General features: G+C 42.9%; 1 protein-coding gene across 1 annotated transcript in view; it reads left to right on the top strand.

Annotated features, from left to right (window-relative positions):
• Positions 1-295: 295 nt before the first annotated feature.
• Positions 296-24609, top strand: part of LMBRD1 (LMBR1 domain containing 1) — a 52737-nt gene continuing 28423 nt past the window's right edge. Inside the window, exons 1-3 of the mRNA XM_088470514.1 lie at positions 296-485; positions 2580-2756; positions 7448-7511. Coding sequence (XP_088326640.1) covers positions 426-485; positions 2580-2756; positions 7448-7511 — 301 coding nt within the window. The 5' untranslated portion in view covers positions 296-425. The remainder of the gene's footprint in view (positions 486-2579; positions 2757-7447; positions 7512-24609) is intronic.

The following is a 24609-nucleotide window of genomic DNA, read 5'->3' as shown; positions in this document are numbered from 1 at the left end:
ATCCCGCCAATATGCCCAAACCAACCTTTAGTAAATTTAAGACAGTAGATGCTATATATAAAAAAGAATATGGCTTAGATGAAAAATACCTATTTATTCCTTAGAATTAAAAGAAATTAGTTATGTGTTAACGTCTTATTTTAAAAAGTTTCATTATTCATTCCTTAATTAAAATATCAATATAGATACTGAGAAAGGAAGTTATTTAAAATGAGAGGCTTTGGACAGTTTAAAAAGCTGGCTCTAGTTACGATGGTAACAGGACGCGTTCTCCTCAGGTGGCGGCTCCTCCTCCACGTTGACGTCACAATGAGGAGGGGCGGGAAGACAATGGATTGGCTGTTAGGTGCAGTCCTCGCATTGACACTTTTACGGGTAACTGTCACGGGGTCTGTCAGCTGTCGGTGGAAGCAGGAAGCGAGAAGATGGCGGCTGGACACACGGAGCTGTTGATCGGATGGTGCGTTTTCGGGCTGCTGTTACTGGTAGGTACTTTGCACTTTGATGGGACTGGACCTGTGTGTATATGGGAGGAGGAGGCGCAAATAATGTCGCTGTTTCACTGGTTAGCTTGTCTCTACGAAGGGATTATGGCTTCAGCATGCATGTGTGTATACAGGTTACGTGCACATGGGGCACGCACAGTCCTGCTGTGACAGCACGTACACATGAGTCATACAGTGTGTGCAGATTAGCAACACACGTGGCCGTGTTTACGCTCTGGGCCAGCGGTAGATGTAGCATAACTCCTAAAGAGTGGAGAAGTTGCCCATAGCAGCCAATTAGCTTTGTTTTATAGAATGTACTTGATAAATGCTAGCTAGAAGCTGGTCGGTTGCTATGGGAAACTCGTAATGGATACTTGCAGTGCAAATAGTTATACAGGTGTAGGCTATACCTCTCTTGGGGTTATGGTATTGGCAGAGATCTATGGCAACAACGGAGATTGTGTTTTACCTAAAACTGGGTAAAAACTTTGTGGGGAGTTCAGTTCTATACGAGGTGCTGCCATGCCTGTTTGTGCACATGTAGTGCTGACTACACTCGTTTTCCCTCACTTCTTTGAGGTGTGAGGGTTAACTTGCATTATCTGTGGGCAGGATGTGTCATTCTGGATGGCACAATATGTACATTCACACAGTCTGCGGATCAGAACAGAGAAAAACACAAGCCTAAAGCTGGGAACACACTAAACGATGTGTGTACCTAGCGATGCGACACGGCTGCCAATGGTCCATACACACTGGGTGATCCAGTGCCTGACCGAACAATATGCTGACCTCCGCCGCATAGCGCTGCATGGGATCATCGGCTGCTTCGCCTGATGTTACTGCATGTACAAAAGATCAGGCGATGCGGCAGACGACCCCATGGGAGTGCGCACTACACGATATAGTGCATACACACTGCACGATATTAACAATTTGTCATTCTAGTGCGTCGGATATCGTGTAGTGTGTGCCCAGCTTAACACACATAATGTAGGGGGGATATGCTTGTGACTTATACCGTTTTTATAGCGTCTGATAATCCTATGCTTTGTTTCAGTCTGTTATGCAACAAGAATCTTAATTGTTGCTCTGTTTATTTTTAAATTCACATTTAAAAGGAAAATTCTGTTTAAAAATAATTACACTATGTGAAATGACAGTTTGAAACGTTTACAAATCCTTTCAATAAACGTACACTTACTAAATATATTTGAAAGTTGTTTAGGAGATTTTTTTTCTTATGCTATTTTGTCCTGTTGCTGGGCAAAAATTACAAAGCATTTTGCAAGAATTGTTACTCACTAGTTTTAGCAAGTGATGCTGTTTGACTTGACCAGGTAACTGATGCCTTCAGTAATACCCCTTTTACAACAAAGTTCCGAGTCTGACCCGGGATTTCGAACACATTTCCAACCCGGATCAGACCTGGGACAGACCCCTTTTACACCACGGAATCGGGTCTGCAGTGACACCATTCATACCGGAGCCGAGTCTGCAGTGACCCCGGCCTTGCAGTGGACGCATGGAGATGTCATCTCCAAGCACTGCTAAAGCTGGCTCTTCTGGCATTGCACTGCAGTGGACGCTTGGAGATAAAGTAATCTCCAAGCGCCACTGAAACCGGCCAAACGGGCAGCATGTGGCACGATCTGGGTCGGCATGACCCGGATCGCACTGTTTACATTGCATATTATGAATAAATAAATTATTCACTTAACTCAGAGGTTCCCAAATGCGGTCTTCAAGGCTCCCCAACAGTTCAGGTTTTAGAGATATCCATGGTTATGCACAGGTGGTTAAATCAAATTTACTGAGGTACTAATTAAATCACCTGTGCTCAACCATGGATATCTCTAAAACTTGAACTGTTTGGTAGCTTTGAGGACCGTGATTGGGAACCTCTGACTTGACTAATTTCTCAGTTCAACTGGCTATTTATTTAGAAGTGGATGTAGATGTTTGATTGTGAATTAGTGTCCTTTCTTACAACAGTGATATTTTGCTTTTTTTAAAACATTATTTGCTGGTTATATTATAGTTTTGATTTGGTGGTGCCATATTTTATTTACATTATATTTTATGTTTCAGGCTATTTTTGCTTTTTGTTGGGTTTATGTCCGAAAATACCAAAGTCGTCAGGAAAGTGAAGTGATTTCAACAATTACAGCAATCTTTTCGCTGGCTGTCGCTCTGATCACCTCTGCGCTGCTGCCTGTGGACATTTTCCTTGTTTCTTTTATGAAGTTTGAAAATGGCACATTTAAGGCAAGTTTTAATTTTTTCATAACTTTTCTATGAATTAATATAGTGGATATGTCCTTGTGTGTATAATCTGTAATATAATTTGAGTCCTGCACCAGACATGTGTAAGAGTGAACATATACCCCTTGTGTTTTGGTATTTTACCCTATTTAATATGTGATTTTTAGTATATTATAAATCCTTTTGTGCACCGCACCATGAAAACTATTGTTTCTCTTCCACATATTTCTGTAGAATTAGAAATGTCCAAGTCCGTACTCTAAGCTTTAATCAAAATAATGTTGCTCCTCATGAATCCTAAAGCATTCCAAAATACAAAAATTAGAAAAAAGGGCACTCGCCAGGTAGTAGAGAAGTAAAATCACATCTTTATTAGTAACTCACTAAAATGACATAATAGTCAACATTTTTGTCATCAGGACAATAGCACAAGATGCAAACAGAACAATACCTCACTACATGGAGAATTGATTTTATGTAGATAGATGGGCACGAAATCCCAGCTGTCAGGATTTTGCACATTACTGTATATAATATTGAACCACCACTGTTCTTTGTAAGATTAATGTGCAGAGTACAATGACAGTATTCCACACTTCTTTAACATCTTAATAGTAAAGCTTTTAGCTAAGAGAGGGAGGGCACTTAGGGCCGGGGCTTGGATGATTGTGTCCTCCCCCCCCCCCCCCCCCCCCTCTCTCTCCCCCCCCTCTCTCTCCCCCCCTCTCTCTCCCCCCCCCTCTCTCTCCCCCCCTCTCTCTCCCCCCCTCCATTCATCCGAACCCATATCCGAAATGCTCGGGACCAGGAGGACTTCAAATATGGGATTTTTCCAGAATACCTGGGGGGGGGGTCCGGTGGTGTAGGCGGGGATGTGTCAGGGTTAGGCTTGCGTGGGTCCAGCAGCGTTTGCTGCAGGGTGCGTAGGGGTCCGGCAGGGGTGTGGGAGGGTCCAGTTACGTCCGCAGGGGGCTCCAGCGCTGTGAAAGAATGGCTGCGAAGCCACTCCCACGCCGGCAGTCATTGGACAGTGACACAGTAATGTCATGACACCAGGTCACGTCATGATGTCACGGCACACCCAAAATATTCCGGTTTCATTTATTTTTAACATTGATGTTATAGGTCATTTAATTTTTATTATGGCAGTCCTGTACGATCAAGACTCGATACGGGGGCCTCCAGTTAGGGATGGTATACTATACAAGGAATGGCCACCAATTATCGATGGTTTGCAAACCGATGTTAATGAAATATCGGTGGCTGTGGCCTCAAATAATCGATGGTTTCTATTGATGATTGAACCCATCAGCCATTGATGGTACAGCAGTAGCCATCACTACAGTATACCATACAAATTGCTATTTTTATGGTGTACGGTGTTTAAAAAAAATTTTTTTTTCATAAAATTGTGTTGGTTAAGTCTTAAAAAGATGTTCTTGACCTAATTGAGTCATAAAACCCCCCCCCCACAAACTTCTGAGTGGTTTTTGGACGTGGTTAAGTTAAGTGGTTAAGAGGACAGTCCATTAAATGGGTCAATTTGCAGGACATTAGGAAGCGTAGGATGATTTTCATTCATTTACATTAGGCTTAGGTAAACATTCCCCTTGCCACTCCCCATTTTCAGGAACGCTGGCAGGCCCTGTCCACTTCCCGCCCCTAAACCACTGCAGCATGCCAATCATGCTGCGGCTTAGAGGCACTGCAAGTGTACTTGCAGATAGACCTGCACAGTACAGATCCTGCACATGCACAAATCTCGAACAATCGGACTTGAATGAAAACCATTGTTTGCTGTCAAGTCTGAATTTGAAATGCAGTTAGTACCCTGACTCTCGGGATGCCGGCACTCAGAATGCCGCACCGAAATCCTGGCACCAGCATCCCAACCACTGACATCTCAATGGTAAATATTGGGGTTAGGGGGAGGCCCCTAAACTTACACCTGGTACACCTACTATCCACTCTGTGCCACACTAGCTCCACTTATCTCACCTTTCTCCAATGGATTGTAAAGTCTCTAAAGAATAGGGTCCTCCCTATCATTTGTTTTCATAATTGCATTCACTTTGTTCATCTTTGTTTAAAAGAGCGATGGACAAAGAGCGATGGACAAGGTAGAGATGAAAAGTGTAGTAATAAGGTTCACATATTGGTGAGACTTAAAATCTGTTCAGTCTTAACTTTTATTCAATAAAAATGGTAAGCAACCCTATCATTAGTGAAATATTAAAATAAGTGTGAGAAAAGGTAAATGTAATAAAAATAGTGTTCCAGAAAATGGTAGATGAAAGAGTGTTCAAAACAGGCTTGGCTGGTTTAAACCACCTTGGTTAAAACAATTGTGTTGTTGTGTTTTTCTTTAAATTATGCTGTGACTACAGGCACAGCATTGTGACTGGTATTATTCCACATTCTTGTTGCTAGTGGTTTTTATCTGAGTAAGCTGAACCAATGCAGTAAATCGCACACACTACACAGATATAGGGAGTATGAACCAGAAAAGAGGTGCTAAATCTGCCTTGCATCAAGCGAAGACTTCTCCCCCATCAATCCCATAGGGCAGGAAAAATAACCACAGCTAACATTCTCAATCTAAACACCAACACATACAACAGGCAATATACAGAGAAACACCTCATGGTTTAATCTCCATGTTTACCTTTTCTATTTCAACTCAAAACCTTCAGTCCTACTGAAATGAGTACTAGAAAAAAAGACTTCATCTCTGTGGTGTCACAAGTATCGTCTTGAATGGTGGACAAGCAAAAAAAGTTAACCCCGATGTATTTCCCATTACTTAACAACTTCTGACTGCTCAAGCATCTTCAGCTAGTGTAGAAAGATTTTTTTTCTTCTTTCGGTTTAGTTCATTCGAAGCTTCGAAACAGACTGGGAACTGTGAAGGCCTTTAAACTAGTGTTTTATTCACTAGTGTTTATTATTTTGTGTTTCTCTGAAAAGTGCTTTTGCATGTTTTAAATATGTTTAGTCTAAAATTGGTTTTATTGAAAGATGTCAAATCATCAAACACTAATAACTTTGGTTTGTTAATGTTAGAAAGCATTAAAATGTGATTGCTCAAGGTTTCTAATACATAGCAAGATTAATTTTTTTTTATTTAAACATTAATGCAAAAAAACTGGTTTAAACCAAAAAAACAGGATTTTTTTTTTCCCCCCCAAATCTGGTTCAAAATGTAATTACCACATTAATATGTGGGTGAGCACGTGTCAACAGACATAAGTTAATATTGAATAAATTACTGTTTAAATTAATTTAGTCAAATTGCTGCTTAAACTAAAGATGTAACTCATCCACAAATACTTTTACATTTTTAGTGACAGACCCATTATAGTCACAGTCCCATTGTACAGGCTATCTCATACGCCTCATATCGGAAGGAAAGTTGGATTGGTGGATTCTGGATAATTAAGAACAATCAGACTCACAAAACATCTGTTCAGATTGGGGTTAAGAAGAACAAACTCCCAAATGTTGTCCACACTCCCAGACAGAATGTAATCTGTTCATAAGCTCTGTTTCCACCAGGTCAACATAAAATATCATTTTGTTATTGAACAATTGCACAATACATTGTGTGTGGAGGAGTATAAAAATGTCTTCCACAATATCCGAAGATAGGTTCTATATTTCAACACTATATTAAATTCATCAATTATTTATGGTGGTTTGATTAATCAAAGTTAAATACTCTGATCTGTCCTAGTAAGTCACTTGTGGTGAAAAATACTTTTGAAGTATAGTTCAGTTAGATGTAGAAGAATGATGGTCATAATACTAATGTGATGTCAAAGCAGAGAAATCTAATGCAAATGGGGATTTACTGAGTGGTGTTCCTTTTTATACAGTAAAATTTGACCTGGTCTGTATGTTATTAATATCCCTTATTTATACAGATGGGGAGTTTAGTTAGTGAATTCTGAACAATTAGGATCATTAAGATCCATAAGATGCATAGTATTCTGAGACTTTTGTGTGGCTTCTCTGCCTTGGCAACCCAACTCACAATGTTCCCAATGAACAGTTCTTGTGGTGATGTTGCTTCCAGGGGCAGTCTGTAACTCAGTGGGAAGTCCTGCAAATGAGAACAGAGGGCCTGATTCAGCAGCAGATACTAATGCGTTCGCAGCTGCGATTTCGCATGGAACGCAGCTGCGAAAAATATGCTAATTCCTGCCAAAGCACAGCCGGCATAAAGACGCTCACTGCTGCCTTCTCATATCCGTCCAATGTCGCACTCTTGCGTAAACATCGGTACCATCAATGCACATCAAGCAGTCATGCAGCATGTACGGCAAGCCTGATCAGCCGCAAATACTGCAGCTCTCCTGACATGCAGAGGGCTCTCATGCTGCGAATGATTCCTGTGTGCGTGTGTAATCGCAAAGCAGATACGTTTGTGCAGTGTGACTTGTATGCATGCGCAGTGGCAAATACTTGCCTGAACTGCGTAAATCGCAGAATTGGGTCTGCTGCTGAATCAGACACTTTGGGGTCTATTCATTATGTTAAAAATGTAAAGTGATCATTTAGTTTTGAACTCGCAGCAAGGAATTTATTATTTCTGCTGTTGCTGATATATTCAGTTTTTGATATGTTAGGAACCTGTTTTTATACCAAATGTGTAATGTTGTCTTTCATATTTATTTATTTATTTTTTGTTTTAGGACTGGGCAGAAAATAATACCACACGTTCTCAGATTGAGAATACTGTTTTAATTGGCTATTACAGTAAGTACTGTATTCTTGTAAACTTTGTTAAAAATAACAAACACCTTTCTACATTCCTGTAGTAATTACTACAAAATGCAGACATTAAACAATGATTATTAATTTTTCAATTCAGTTTTTGCTAATTACACCAAATTGCCTTAAACAAGTTGTTTCTGAATGTTGAAATAATTGTATTGAAATTTTTATTTAGTGTATTAACTTAAAATTACATAAACTGCCAAATAGATTATACTCAGACATTGAACTATTTTTAATGTTTTATATGACTGTTTGAATGTTTATTTGATTTTTGCTTAATCCACGCATGCATTTTTTTTTTTGTTTAGTTATGTTACTGTTCCTTTCATTGTGTGTATGACAGATTGATAGCCTTTATTGAAGCATTGTCATATTCCCAATAATATTACTAAATACAGATTTCCACAAAAATAGATGTTGCAAGTGTTAAAACAAAAATAAAACCCTTCACAACTTGACTGATGCTTTGGAAAAAAGAGACTGCATCTTATCAAGTCTGTAATATTGAATCTCCCTGCAATACACTTTTCTGCCAGCACATGGAATATAGATATAATCTGACAACTTCTGTGAGGTGAATGTAAAGTTCATGTGTACAGTGCTTTGTGAAACTGCTATGATTGCACACTGGCTTTAACAAATGAATCTGCAATATCTGTGGTTTCAGTGACGGTAACTGTCAATCATTGCAGGGGAACTGCAAGTGATTGACTGTTACCACTGCGCAGTGAGAGGTGTTTTTTCTGCATGTTCGACATATCTCTGAAAATAGACCCACTTTACCACCTTGTGATTTAATTAAGCTCATCCTGCAAAATGGAAAATCTGTTTTTTTTTTTTTTTTTTTATATTCTGTGCAACAAGGCCCCAAAACTGCATTTATATGGTTATGCCCTCTGGAGACCGCAGAGTTTTTTTACAAAGTCTAAAAATAGTATGTCAGTTGATAGGTCTGTGAGTTAAGAAAAATGTTATCTCAGGGAGCTGACTTGTGTCTAAAAGAAATGTAGAAGGGAAAAATCAAAAGTAGGCTGTTGAAGGACAGCAGTAAGGATAAGTTTCTTCTTGAGAAGCACAGTTATCTTCTTGTATGATCTTATTGAAGTGGCTGAGATCTTTTGGCACAAAAGATGGTTGCATTTAAAAATGAAGTCATGGATGATCTTCTCGAAAGGGCATAGAGAGGGATAAATGTCATGAGAAAATCTTAATTTGACTTTTGGGGTGTGGGATTCTACAGATTATGGATAATAGGTGTGCTCTTTTCCAGGGCTTCAGGAGGAATGGGGACATTGGTAGGGAAAACCCCATAGCATTTAGTGTGTGGTGCAGACTGCAAAGTGTTTTTTTTTTTTTTTTTTTTAAGACCTATTTTTCATGTTTTTTTATGCTGAAGATGCAACATAGTGACTGGAACCCCATCCTTATATCATTGCAATGTTGTTTGCCATTGGCTTTCTGGAGAGAGTTATTTAGATATACTTAAAGGTCCAGAGTGATGGGGCTGCAGATTACTGTTAATTGAGCTTATTCAAATACTGTAGATATCCCAATTTTAACATACAAACATCTGCGGTCCAAGAGTATTAATGCACTGAAGATTGCACACCTTCTTGCTCCACATTAGAGTGGTTTGGGAAAATGTATTCATGTCATTGGATGACTCCTGTCAAAGGTATCTTCCACACGTGAGTTTGTACAACACTACTTAAATGCGGCTGGCTGGAGCTTAACAAGGAGCAGGAACTGCTGTACAGTTCTGCTTCCTGTGCATGGGAACAGCAATGGAGCCCAAATAGCTGCAATAATCTCCCCACTCATAGTAAGTCTACTACTGTATATGTTAGGGAAACGCATATTGCAATTTTTAGTCTGAGCGAGTCAGCTTGTTTCTGCAGTATTATTGCAGATTCTCCAGTAAGGAGGTTACCTTCCGCAAGTGACTGGTGCAGGAGGCTGAGATTGTATACTCCAAATGTACACCTTGGTCTCCTAAATCATTTCGGCCTTCAAAACTATTTAAAGAGCTTATTGCTTTGATGAAGCTTGTTATGTTACAAGACTGGAACAAAAGCACAATTGAGGTGTTTATGTAGGTAAAGATTCTTATTTGGAAGGGAATTCTCCAGTCAATGATAGAAATGCTTCTAGCTTGGAATCAGAGGAAATTGAACAAACCCCTACAACATTTTATTTTGAATAATGTGGACACTCTATTAAATCACACACAGACAACCTTTGATATAACTGTTGCACCAACAGCCATATCTGAACTCTATTTTAAGGCAGTGGTCACTGACAGACTTTAGTCTAATAGTGAAATACTGGAATAGATGTATCCATTTATTTTTGATGAGATGTAAAATATGGACTGTGGTTGCAGTATGTCTAGTACAATGGAAATTCCACTTGAGGTTGGGGGTCCTCTTAAAGACCCCCATGGATATGAAAATGGAATTTAAATGTTGAAAGCATTATATATCCTTCCAGATTTCTTTTAAAGACCAATATTGTCATAACTTTGTTCTCCATGGCTCTCGGCCTACGGGAAGGTACACTGCGGACGCATGTTGAGAAAATAAGCTGACAGTAGATGCAGAGTATACTTTATGCATATAGGAATTTCTTTTCCTCCATCTTGGGGATGCTCTTGACTATGTGGCGTATTGAGAGCTGAGGAGCTAGCTCTTAATACCTTAACTTCTAGGGTATATAAGCTCCTTCTCCCCAACCCTTCCTCAGTTTTAATTTAAGTGCTGAAGAAGTGGGTCAGCACTTAGTCAGCTTGTACGTACATACGTGTGTGTGTGTGTGTGTGTGTGTGTGTATACTAGCAAACTGCCCTGACCTTGCATGGGAGCAATTTTTTACGGCGACAGTCTTTTTTTTTTTTTTTTTCCACCAAGGTTTGTGTGTGTGTGTGTGTAGATATAGATAGATAGGTGTATATAATATATATATATATTAGTGCCTTGCAAAAGTATTCACCCCCTTTGTATTTTTCATGTTTTGTTGCCTCACAACCTGGAATTAAAATGAGTTGTTTGCAGGTGTGCATAATTTCATTCACAGAATATGACTACAACTGTGAAGTTTTTTTATTTATTATATTGTGAACCAACAACATTTAGGACAACATAACAGAAAACTTCAGAGTGCATAACTATTCACCCCCTTAAAGTCCGTACTTTGTTGAGCCACCTTTTGCGGCAATTATAGCTGCAAGTCGGTTTGGAAAAGTCTCTATGAGCTTGCCATATCTTGTCCCTGGGATTTTTGCCAATTCCTCAAGGCAAAACTGCTCCAGCTCCTTCATGTTGGATCGTTCCGCTTGTTAACAGCCATCTTCAAGTCTGACCACAGATTCTCAATTGGATTGAGATCTGGGCTTTGACTAGTCCATTCCAACACATTTAAATGTTTCCCCTTAAACCATTCGAGTGTTGCTTTAGCTGTATGCTTTGGGTCATTGTCCTGCTGGAAGGTGAACCTCCGTCCCAGGCAGATGAAACAGGTTTTGCTCAAGAATATTCCTGTATTTAGCACCATCCATGTTTCCCTCGACTCAAATCAGTTTCCCAGTCCCTGCTGCTGAAAAACATCCCCACAGCATGGTGCTGCCACCACCATGTTTCACTGTAGGGATGGTGTTCTTGGGGTGATGGGATGTGTAGGGATTTTTGCCGAACATGGCGTTTTCCTTGGTGGCCGAAACATTTGGGGAGTCACCCACATGCCTTTTGGCAAACTCAAATCGTATCTTCTTATTTTTATCACTAAGTAAATGGCTTTTTTTCTGGCCACTCTTCCATAAAGCCCAGCTCTATGGAGTTTACGGCTTATTGTGGTCACATGCACAGATACACCAGTCTCTGCTGTGGAACTCTGCAGCTCCTTCAGGGTTATCTTTTGGTCTCTGTGCTGCCTCTGATTAATGCCCACCTTGCCCGGTCTGTGAGTTTTGGTGGGTGGCCCTCTCTTGGCAGGTTTGTTGTGGTACCATGTTCTTTCCATTTGATGATGATAATGATGATGGATTTGATTGTGCTTCGGGGGATCATCAAAGTTTTTTTCTTTATGTTTTTTTTTTTTTTTATAACCCAACCCAGAATTGTACTTCGCAACGACTTTGTCTATAACTTGTTTGGAGAGCTCCTTGGTCTTCAGGGTGTGATGCCTCCTGCTTAGTGGTGTTGCAGCCTCTGGGGCCTTTCAGAAAAGGTGTGTTTATACTGGCAGATCATGTGACACTTAGATTTCACACAGGTGGACTTCATTGCACTATTTATGTGACTTCTGAAGGTAATTAGTTGCACCAGAACTTTTGAGGGGCTTCATAGCAAAGGGGGTGATTACATGTGCCCATGCCAATTTTCAGAATTGTATTTATAAAGATCATTTCACTTCACCAAATCAGACTCTTAAGCAGATCCATCACATAAAATGCGGGTTAAAAAAAAAGAGATATATTACAGGTTGTAAGGTGACGAAAAAAAGGTAAGGGGGTGAATACTTTTGCAAGGCATATATATATATATATCTCTATATCTCGTATAAGCCCAGTTTTTCAGCACAAAAAATGTGCTGAAAAAGTACCCCCTCGGCTTATACTCGAGTCAAGTGTAGCGCTGACCGGACGGAGTTCGGTCAGCGCTACACACAGCCGCCGGAGCCGGCAGCTGCGTGTTTGGTGTAATCAGCAGCCGCTGAGAGTCTGTCAGACTCTCACCGGCTGCTGCTGCTCCCACTGCGGGAGCCATCTTCCGGCTCCCGCAGTGGGTGATGGGAGACACGTCGTCATGACGACGTCTCTCCCATGCAAAGCGGCCGGAGGAGCGGACAGCGGCGGGACCAGGAGCGGGAGTTTAAGGTAAGTGTTTTTTTTGTTTTTTTTTATTCTTTTCACGTCTCTCTCTACTAGGGGGGGGGGGGGGGGACGGGACTACAGGGGGCATTATCAGGGGGCACTACCAGGGGGCGATTACTACCAGGGGGCATTATCAGGGGGCGATTACTACAGGGGGCACTAAAAGGGGGGATTACCACTGGGGGAACTACAAGGGGGGGATTACTACAGGGGGCACTACCAGGGGGGGATTACTACAGGGGGCACTAAAAGGGGGGATTACCACTGGGGGAACTACCAGGGGAGGATTACTACAGGGGGCACTACCAGCTGCTGCCATTTCCCACACTAGGCTTATACTCGAGTCAGTAAGTTTTCCCAGTTTTTTTGGGTAAAAGTAAGGTACCTCTGCTTATATTCGGGTCGACTTGTACCCGAGTGTGTGTGTATGTGTGTGTATATATATATATATATATACACACACACACAGACACAGTAAGGTGCATGCATAAATATTGGGACATTGACAGAATTTTCATATTTTGGCCTCTATTCACCACCACAATGGCTTTGAAATGAAACAAACAAGATGTGCTTTAACTGCAGACTTTCAGATTTAATTTGAGGCTACATCCAAATCAGGTGAACGGTGTAGGAATTAGGACATCATGGTACATTTACTGAAGAGAATCTATCCCCAACCAAAATGAGTGGCGAAGGAAATTAGGTAGTTATAGAGGCAGAGGTAAAGATTGGTAACAAGCGTGAGGTTTTTTAGGGAGTTAAGAATATTGAGGTTAGTGAAGGAGAGTAAAGGAAATCAGGCAGGTAAAGAACGTAAAACGACTATCTTGCCTAGGGCCCTATGAGGCCTAAATCCGCCTCTGGGTGAGCGGGCGGCTGGCACCTTTGTAGGGGGGGAGGTGTTTGAATCACCTAGAAATCACCCTGCTCAATGATCCATCACCACACGTGACCGAGCGGTTAGACGGAGGAGCTCAGGCAGCTGTCTGTAACCCCATCTAATAATGTCCACCACATCATGGCTGAATCTCGGGGTAGGTGCAGTGGCAGCACGCAGCTCCTCTGTTCCCATGGAGCTTTTACGGACCTGGTTTCTATATGTGCCTCCCACCTTTTAAGGGGCCAAAAGTAATGGAACTATCAACTCAAAAGCTATTTCATGGACAGGTGTGGGCTATTCCCTCGTTATTTCATTATCAAGTAAGCAGGTAAAAGGTCTGGAGTTGATTCTAGGTGTGACATTTGCATTTGGAATCAGTTGCTGTCGACTCTCAATATGAGATCCAAAGAGTTGTCACTATCAGTGAAGCAACCCATTATTAGGTTGAAAAATCAAAACAAACCCATCAGAGAGATAGCAAAAACATTAGGTGTGGCCAAATCAACTGTTTGGAACATTCTTAAAAAGAAAGAACACACTGGAGAGCTCAGCAACACCAAAAGCCCCGGAAGACCACGGAAAACAACTGTGGTGGATGACAGAAGAATTATTTCCCTGGTGAAGAAAAACCCCTTCACTACACTTTGTTCTTGATTTGGCAATCTCCAGGAGGTAGGTGTATATGTGTCAAAGTCAACAATCAAGAGAAGACTTCACAAGACTGAATATAGAGGGTTCACCACAAGATGTAAATCATTGGTGAGCCACAAAAACAGGAAGACCAGATTAGAGTTTGCCAAACAACATCTAAAAAAGCCATTACAGTTCTGGAACAACATCCTATGGACAGATGCGACAAAGATCAACTTGTAGCAGAGTGATGGGAAGAGAAGCGTATGGAGAAGGAAAGGAACTGCTCATGATCCAAAACATACCACCTCATCAGTGAAGCATGGTGGTGGTAGTGTCATGGCGTGGGCATGTATGGCTGCCAATGGAACTGGTTCCCTTGTATTTATTGATGATGTGACTGCTGACGAAAGCAGCAGAATGAATTCTGAAGTGTTTCGGGCAATATTATATGCTCATATTTAATCAATTGCTTCAGAACTCATTTCACGGCACTTCACAGTGCAGATGGACAATGACCCGAAGCGTACTGCAAAAGCAACCAAAGAGTTTTTTAAGGCTAAAAAGTGGAATGTTATGCAATGGCCAAGTCAATCCCCCTGACCTGAATCCGATTAAGCATGCATTTCACTTGATGAAGACAAAACTGAAGGGAAAATGTCCCAAGAACAAGCAGGAACTGAAGACATTTGCAGTAGAGGCCTGGCAGAGCATCACCAGTGATGAAACCCAGCGTCTGGTGATGTCTATGCGTTCCAGACTTCAGGCTGTAATTGCCTGCAAAGGATTTGCAACAAAGTATTAAAAAGTGAAAGTTAGATTTAGGATTGTTTAGTTTGTCCCATTACTTTTGGCCCCTTAAAAAGTGGGAGGCACATATAGAAACCATTGTAATTCCTACACCGTTCACCTGATTTGGATGTAATTAGCCTCAAATTAAATCTGAAAGTCTGCAGTTAAAGCACATCTTGTTTGTTTCATTTCAAAGCCATTGTGGTGGTGAATAGAGGCCAAAATATGAAAATTCGGTCAATGTCCCAATATTTATGTACCTGACTGCACGTCCTTCCTGGATGGAAGGTTATGTCTACTCAGTTCAGAATCTGTTTTTTAGCATCTACCTATCTGCAGATGTTACAGGCGAAAAAGCAATCAGCCGTCTAAGCATATATATAAATTGGAGTCCATCCTGCTTTCAGATTCCGATATATCATCTGAGGAGGCAGAGGATACACAGGTTTCTCCCTCTGGGCCTACCGGAGGAGGAGCATCATTCATCAGTGGATGTTCCTCTCTAGAGGGGAGGTTAATTTAATGCTCATTATAGAGGCTGAATTACCGGTTTTTAAGATGGGGCTTGACAAATGTTTCTAAAATCTAGGAGCCAGGATGAAAGTGTAGGAGCCAGACCTCCTTCCTCCGGAGCAGCATGACTGAGCAACTACGCCCCAGGCAACCAACCCCCATGGCCACAACACAAAATGGCTACCCCAGGTAGACCCCTGTGCCCCCCCTTATACAGTGCCCTAGTAGCAGCCCACCCACCTATGCAGTGCCCCCAGTAGTGGTACCCATATACAGTGCCCTCAGTAGTGGTGCCCCTATGTAGTGCCCCTTATATAGTGCCTCCAGAAGTGGTCCCCTGTATGCATTGCCCGTGGTAGTACACCCAGTAGTAGCCACCCCTATACAGTGCCCCCAGTAGTTTTCTCTATGCAGTGCCCCCTGTAGCGGTCAGCCCCCCTATGCAGTGCCCCACATGCACACGCACCTTACCTGAATCCCCGTTCCTGGACGCAGCAGCCAATGAGAGTCTGTCTGACTCTCATTGGCTGCTTTAACAAACACACAGCCGCCGCTGTAGTGGCGGCTGTGTGTTTGTAAACTGTGTAGTGTGGATCGCGGTCTGCACTACGCTAGCGGCAGGTGCAACGGCGTCAGGTGGTTGCTGCAAATATGGTCGCCAGGCAGCCAAATCTGGTCGCCATGGCGACCTGGACCCGGATTTTGTCGAGCCCTGCCTAAAGCCGAATAAACCTGGTGTTCAGACAAAGGAAGGTGATTTAGGCTGGATTCCCTCAATCTAAACAGCTCACTGAGTTTAGAGGGGAAGCATGGAACACTCCTGGTAGACTGTTCCAGATTCCAGAAAAGATAAGTATCTTTTTACCCTCTCCCACAGAGTGCATTAGGTAGGCAATTCCCCTCCCTACTGGTGATTCTTACGTGACACCTTCCTAAAGGGTTACACCCAAGAAGATTGTTTGCACAACTCCCTCATCAGATCCAATCAAGGCCATTTATTTCCCTGCTAAATTCAGGGGTGTTAATCCCAGTTCCTTTAACTGAAAGGAAGGAATTGTTACTCCGATTTGTGTTTGATTCAGAAGGTAAATAGGTTCATCCATGTGCCCAAGTTCCATATGGAGACCCTACAGTCAATTTTATGCTGGGAATTTCATGGTTCCCTGAACAAAAAGGATCATATCTGCATGTACCTATTGCACTATTCACTAAGTGTTTCAGAGTTTGGGCTGTTCATTACCATTGCCTTTTGGTCTGTCCACAGCCCCTCAGGTGTTTAACAAGATGTTGGCGGTCATGACTTTGCTCATCTCAGAAGGAGTCAGGATACTACCATACTTGGACAGGCTACTGATATTGATATTGCTCCGAAATCAGAGGGTACCCATTCACTCAGCAAGTCAGGTCCTGGGGTCCATGGATCCACCTTCAACATGGTGGAATATGCCCCATTCCATTTCAGATCTCTACAAAGATTGATTCTCTCCAGGTGGAACAGACAGCATCATCTTATAAGGATCCTTCTCACTCCAGAGGTTCATTATTCCCTTACTCCCTCCTGTGAAGGCTGAGAAAGGATCATCTAAACAAAGGGCGCCCGTTCTGGATTCTGAATTGGATTTTACTATGGATGCCAGCCTTAGCGGATGGAGGGCAGTGACAGGTCATCACACCTTTCTGGGAGGATGGACAAATCAAGGTCATCTGCCAATAAACATTCTCAAACTGCAAGCAGTATACAGAGCACTGATCAGGGCACAGGATCTGCTCCAGGGCAGGCTGGTCCAGATCCAGTCCGACAATGCGACTACAGTGGCCTACCTCCATCGTCAGGGAGGCACAAGAAGTTATGTAGACATGAAGGAAGTGACAAGGGTTCTGATTTGGGCAGAACGTCATCTTCCGGTCATAGGCAATATTCATACCGGGAGTGCTAAATTGGAAAGCAGACTGTCCAAGTCGCCAGGACATACACTCCGGAGAGTGGTCTCTCTTTCCGGGAGTGTTTCAGCTCCTGATAAACAAATGGGGTCTACCAGAGAGAGATCTGATGGCATCACGCCACAACCACAAGGTCCCCAAGTGCGGGTCCAGGTCTAGAGACCCATCAGCACCATTCGTGGATGCACTGGGATGGGATTTCAAGCTGGCGGATCTATTTCCTCCGATTTCTCTACTCCCAGGAGTTCTCTGAAAATTCAATCAGGAATGTGGAAAGGTAATACTGGTGGTTCGGGCTTGGCCCAGCCGTCATTAGTTCACCGACATATGGAATCTGTCCATAGACAGTCCTATCCTCTTCCTTTTATGGAAGGATCTTATAACGCAGGGTCCATACCGACATCCAGACTTGCCTCGCCTGGTTTTGGCGACGTGGCTCTTGAATCTTCCATCCTAAGAGCTTAAAGGTTTTCCAGTTCTGTAAATTCAAATGATAGGGCACAGAAGCCTGCTTCTGCCCGCAAAAGAAGGTTGACATTCTTTTGGTCAATGGTGTTCCCATAAGGAATATGATCATAAGGTGTTCAGGATTTACCTATAGCCACAGCACACTACACATGCCAGATCTCGGAGGCTGTGCCTTTTGAGCCTGGTTCTTACTTAGATGGGAGACCACCTGGCCACTTTGAGACTGCAGTTTTCTGCATTGTCAGTCTGTTTCCAGAAGAAGATTTCTTCATTACCAGATGTTAGAATTTTTTTCCAAGGAGTTCTGCGAGTTCAGTCTCCCTTTGTTCCACCGAAATCTGTGTGAAATACCGCCGGCCGCATGGCAGGCCGACAGAGCTGGAAAATCCTGATCGTCGCTAAGGTAAGTATAAGCTAACCTAACCCTAACCTCCCCCCCCTTCCCCGCTGCCTAATCCTAACCCTCTACCTAGCCTAACCCTAACCCTCCCGGGGGGGTGCCTAAGCTTCAGACAATTTTTCTTCTTGCTATCTCTTCTGCTTGCAGAGTCCCGTATTTTGACAGCGCTCTCTTGTTGCTCCCCATTTTTGTTTATCACCAGGATAAAGCTGTTCTTCGTACAAGGGAGGGTTAACTTCCTAAGGTAGTGTTCCGTTTTAATGTAAATTAAGAAATTGTGGTTCCAGCTTTTCAGGCTCCAGACGTTTCTGTAGCTGAAGCCTCCCTGGATGTAGTTCGTGCTCTCCGTATTTATGTGGAGCGTACAAATTCTTTTAGAAAATCGGGTTCTCTTTTTGTATTATTATGATTTTCACAAACGAGGATGGCCAGTTAGTAAACAGACTCTGGTGAGATGGCTACGCTTGATTTTCTCCCAGGTGTATACACAGGTTGATCTTCCTGTCCCAAGCACAGTGACTGCGCATTTTAGTCGGTCTGTAGGGCCATTGTGGGCATTCAGATGTGGTGCCTCTGCTGAACAATTATTCAAGGCTGCTCCATGGTCTTCTGTCCACACTTTTCTTAGGTTCTATGGTTTTGATACTTTTGCATCTCAGGAAGCTTCCTTTGGGCGATGAGTTCTCCTTTCTGCTCAGGAGGGTTCCCCACCCTAGGTGGAACAGCTTTAGGACATCCCCCATGTTATCCCTGCGGATCCCTATGGACCCTGAAGAAGAAATAGAGTTATGGTAGACTTTCCTAGATAACTCCTTTTCTTTGAGGTCCATAGGGTCCACAGGGCACCCACCCTGACTCACCTGACTTCATTGGGTGATTTTCTTTCAGTCACAGATCTCATCTTCTGCAAGAATGTTTCTGGTGGACGATTGGTCTTCTTTCTCCTCTTTCCTTCTCCTGCCTTGAGGCTTGTTAACTAAACTGAAGTCCTATGGCTAGGGGCGGGGTATATATGGAGGAGGATCCAGGGCATTCTGGAAGCAAAACTTTAACTGTTAGGTGCCTGGTCTTCCCATGATATCCCTGTGGACCCTATGGACCTCGAAGAAAAGGAGTTATCTAGGTAAGTCTACCATAACTCTATATGTTTATCAATTAACAAAATCTAAAGTTAATGAACATAAGAGGAATCTAAATCAAATCAAACTTTGGTGTAACCACCCTTTGAGGGTTAGTATACTTACTCGACCCCTATTGGGATACCGAGCATCTGGATGCCGCTGTCTGCATTTTGACAGCAGGCATCCCGACTGGCAGTATTTCATACCCAACCCTTTATAGGTATACTTGCACAAAGTCACAGATTTTGTAGAATTATTATAAACAGGTGATAATGATCATCATTTTCATATGTAGATTGAAACAGTCATTAACTGAAACAGAAACCGCTGTGTAGGGGGCTTAAACTGGGTGAGGAACAGCCAAACTCTGCTACAAAGCTGAGGTTGTAGAAGACCGATTAATGTCACAGGTCATACTCCATGGCAAGACTGAGCACAGCATCAAGACACAAGATAGTTTTACTGCATCAGCAAGGTCTCTCCCAGGCAAAGATTTCAAAGTAGACTGGGGTTTCAAGATGTGCTATTCAAGCTTGTTTGAAGAAGCACAAAGAAACGGGCAATGTTGAGGACCGTATGCGCAGTGTCGGCCAAGTGCATCAGATGTAAGACACATCATGCTTCCCTTCAAAAGCCGAAGATGTCCAGCAGTGCCAACAGCTCAGAACTGGCAGAAACCAGTGGGACCCAGGTACACCCATCTACTGTTTGGAGAAATCTGGCCAGAAGGGGTCTTCATGGAAGAATTGCCGCCAAAAAGCCATACCTTCGATGTGGAAACAAGGCCAAATATGCACGAAAATATAGGAACGGGAGTGCAGAAACATGGCAGCAGGTGCTCTGGACTGATGAGTCAAAATTTTTAATATTTGGCTGTAACAAAAAAGGCGGTTTGTTCGCCGAAAGGGCTGGAGAACAGTACAATAATGAGTGTCTGCAGTGTGAAGCATGGTGGAGGTTCCTTGCAAGTTTAGGGCTGCATTTCAGCAAATGGAGATGGGGATTTGGTCAGGATTAATGGTGTCCTCAATGCTGAGAAATACAGGCAGGTACTTATCCATCATGCAATACCATCAGGGAGGTGTTTGATTGGCTCCACATTTATCCTGCAGCAGGACAATGACCCCAAACGTACAGCCAATGTCATTAACTACTTAACTGACAATTTTTTTTGCCAAAAAACGCTCAGAAATTGCAGTTTTTTTTTTTTTTTATGACTGAATTAAGTCAACAACATCTTTTTAAAACGTATCCAACACATTTTTATAAAAACACTGTATACCATAAAAATTGCAATTTGGGCCGATGTGCTCAACTATCTAGCGTTCCCGACAGTGTTCAATTCAACGAGTGAGGACAACAAGTTAGCATCTGCAAGAGAAGATGAAGAATTTCTCAAGGTAATGGACAAAGATTTCACCCAGGACGATTCCAACAGTTGGGTAGCACCTTTACCCTTTCGCTCTCCAAGAGTGAAACTACCAAACAATCTACAGCAAGCAGTTGCTAGATTTACCGCTTTAAAACAAACCCTAAAGAAGAAACCAGAGATGGAGAAACATTTTGTGGGTTTCATGCAAAACATATATTTGACAGAGATAACGCAGAACCTGCACCACCAGTAAAGGAAGAGGAAGAATGCTGGTACCTTCCATCCTTTTGGAGTGTATCACCCGCGGAAACCCAACCAAAGAGTAGTTTTTGATTCCAGTGCTCAGTATAATGGTGTCTCCCTCAACAACCTGCTCCTTACTGGGCCAAACCTAAACTGCCTCATAGGAGTGCTAATACATTTTAGACATGAACCTGTTGCAGTAGTAGCTGACATCCAGCAAATGTTCCATTGCTTCATAGTCAGGGAAGACAATCTGAACTACCTGAGGTTCTTATGGCACAAGGACAACAATGGAGTCTTAGATTATGGGATGAAGGTGCATGTATTTGGCAACAGCCTCTCTCCTGCAGTAGCAATCTATGGACTCAGGAGCACAGCCCAGGAGGGTGAGAAGGACTATGGATCTGATGCTCGTCATCTTGTTGAAAAGAACTTCTACATTGATGACAGACTAAAATCCTTACCCCCAAGTGAAGAGGCAATTGATCTTCTCACCAGAACACAAGAAATGCTTTCTGTATCAAACCTCAGGCTCCACAAGATTATCTCCAACAGCCAAAAGGTAATGGAAGCATTTCCCTCTGATGATCATGCCACCAACTTGAAGGATCTTAATCTTTGTTCCGATGTTCCTCCCATACAATGCAGTTTAGGGTTACTCTGGGACATCAAACAGGACATATTTACATTCCAAGTATCTGCCATAATCAATGCAAGACCACTTGTCCCGGTATCCTTAAGCTCTGATTCTCTAACCACCCAGAAGATTGGAGCTGCTTCTATTCCTCCTGATATCTTAGACCACAGTGACATTTACAGGCATCAGTGGAAACAGGTTCAACACCTGTCCAATGTGTTCTGGCATCGCTGGAAGACAGAGTATTAACATATGCTTCGAAGTCATCACAAATGGCAGATGTCAAAACCCATCCTCCAGATCGGTGACCTTGTTTTTTTGAATGATAAGGAAGCCCATTGCAATGAATTTGCCAATGGGTCTTATCACCAGGTTTGCTCCTAGTGACGATGGAAAGGTTCATAAGGTGGAGGTCAAAGTGAGCAAAGGATGCTCCGTCCAATCACTGAACTAGTGCTTCTTCTTCCAAAAGAATATATCACGTAAAGAAGGACTTGGCCACCAGATTCAGCTCATCATTAGAGTATTCTACCACAAACTTCCAGCTATGATATACCATCGACACTTTATTATTTGGATTGTACTGTGGGTTGGTGGAAGTGTTTACAAGTTGCGACTTCCCCATTCCGAAGATGGGTTATTACTTGGAACTTGATCTAACATATTTTCCTTCTGTTTATCGATTTACAGGTCCCAAGATCAATTCTGGACTTTATCTAAGGATGTTATTATAACGTTTGATTTATTGTAAAATCTAAATATTTCAGACTGGGAGTGTCATGTCCCAGGATATATGTGTTTCATATGCTGTTTTAGTTGCTGTTATGTTACTTTTGCAAGGCTTTGCATCTTGTTAATTTTGTCCTTCCTGATTCTCTGTAGCTAGGATCTGATGTCATTACCCCTCCTTTCTACCTGTCTGTAGCTCAGTGTGTGTGCCTGCCATTTTAGCTTGCAGTTGTTCCTGTTGAGCTCTGGTAAACTATCATCTTTTCACCTACTATGTTATGCATAATTACAAGAATATCAGCTTGAAATAAACCCTCATCTGGATTCTTCATACGTGCCTTACTAGTTGAGTTGACACTGTCTGGCAAAGTCTCTTGGTGTAAGTACTGGTTCAATACAGATATACACAGAGGAATTATCTCAGGGGCCTTACACATACAGCCTGGTTATTGAGTCAGAATACCTGGGCTAATAGACTTGCCCCCTATCTCACTCGTGAGGCTCAGAAAGCCTATGCTGATTTGTCCTCTGTTGTTGCAGAGAAATATGACCTAGTCAAAAGTGCTATTCTGGCCAGGTCAGGTCTCACTCCTGGGAAAGCGCAGCGCTTCCATGAATGGGCCCTAATACCAGGGGTCCCTATTCGGATGCAGGTTGCAGAACTCGCCACATGGGTGAAGTTGGCTCCAGCCAGTAGACCACACTGCCGCTCAGATTGTAGAGACGGTAGTTGTTGACCAGTGTATAAGAACCCTAGGGCGGAATATGCAGCGCTGCATCATATACACTGATCCTCCAAGTTTAGAGGAATTAATTAGTGTTGGCGCAGTATGAGGTCGCAGGAAATATGACAAAAATGACAGAAAAGAAACCAGGGAATGAGCAACCCGTTAAGATGGCACCCCATTGGACTGTGAGCCCGACTGTCACCCCTCCTCAAGGAAACACAGCTGGAGATGCCAGGGTCATTACTATTGAGTGCAGAGAGCCAGATCATATAAGGCAGGACTGTCCTAGAAAAACAGCCTGTGGGGTTACTAGTATGGGTGCTACGTACCCCGCTATTTGCACAATGGTACTCCTGGATTCCAGATCCCCGTTAATGTGGGATACTGTATCATTGAATGGCCGAGAACTCTCAGCTATTATAGACTCAGGGGTGAGCTAACACTGATCTCAGAGGTTGTCCTGCCCAGGCCAGTGGGAAAGGAGCCAGGATTAGTCGAAGTACTCTGCGTTCATGGATCCACAGAAAACTTTTCCCGGGTGTGAGTGTGCTTCACCATAAAGGGGCGCACTTATGAGGTAATTGCCGTGGTTGTTCCTAAGCTCCCCTATCCTATCATTGGGACGCAATTTCCCAGGATTTGTTGAGCTCCTAAAGGAACCAGAGACAACGCCAATGTAAAGTCTACAAGGCCCTACCTCGGAAAAGCAAGTAGAGCGGAAAAACACGGCCAGTCCTCTTTGGAGAGCGAACCTCCTGCGCAATTGATGTGTTATACCCAATACAGATGTTGCCATGGATGTGCTGGAAACCACCACCCCTCAGGTTCCTAGGGGCCACTCTAGTTTGCCTGGTCCTACAGAAGTTCCGCTGGCGGACACCTTATCAGCAAAACAGAGAAAAGGAGCAGAAGCCTTAGTTCACAATATTCAGGTTGTGTTTTCTTCCCAACTGGCACACACTGCCTTAATAGAGCACAAGATAAATACATCTGGAGGAGTGGTTCTAAAGCAGCGACCATATCGCATTCCTGAGGTGCGGCGACAAGCTGTCTGGAAAGAAGAAGGTCCGGTCCCTGTACTTCTTGCTAGACTACTCGGATGTCGCACTGGTTCTTTGAGGGTATTTTTTCTCTGCAGGCAGCAGAAAAGAGCAGAACCCGGTGTCCGCAAGAAAAGAAGGATGGTTGCTCCTCTGCCAGAACACACCATGTTCAGGGGGTATGAAGAAGACACGCATGGAAAGGTGGTTCGGAAGGCTGTCGGCCGTCCCCAATGAATATTTGGGCTTCCCCAAGCTTGGAAAAGCGAAAGGGAGGGAGATGTGTGGTGAGAGGGGTTGTCTCTCACCTTAATTGCCCACATTCTGGTGGAATCAGCCCTCTCCAAGGGAAATGGGAGGGGCTGGGCTGCACATCCTAATATTAAACATGATGATAGGTGCTAACATGCTGAGACCAGTAGTTCTACAGCAAAAAGAAGAGGGGGGGGGGAAGCAGGTGCACACTATAAGCACTAAGAATACAAATGATCAAAATATCTATAATAGACTGCAATAATTAACATGGTTTTAAATGTAAGGTTTCTTAGTACATGTTTGGCCAAAGATGTTTGCCCACCTACCACGTCACGGTGAACCTTATACAGGTGGGTCCCTAACATCTCTAATACTAACACACTAATTAATTTATCTAGGTCTTACCTATCATAGAGCCCATTAGATGTGTGTACTGCAATGCAAGGACCCATACCAGT

This window comes from Taudactylus pleione, unplaced genomic scaffold (assembly GCF_031769625.1).
Source record: "Taudactylus pleione unplaced genomic scaffold, aTauple2 ptg000015l, whole genome shotgun sequence".
NCBI classification, from domain to species: domain Eukaryota; kingdom Metazoa; phylum Chordata; class Amphibia; order Anura; family Myobatrachidae; genus Taudactylus; species Taudactylus pleione.
This window is presented reverse-complemented; position numbering and strand designations above follow the sequence as displayed.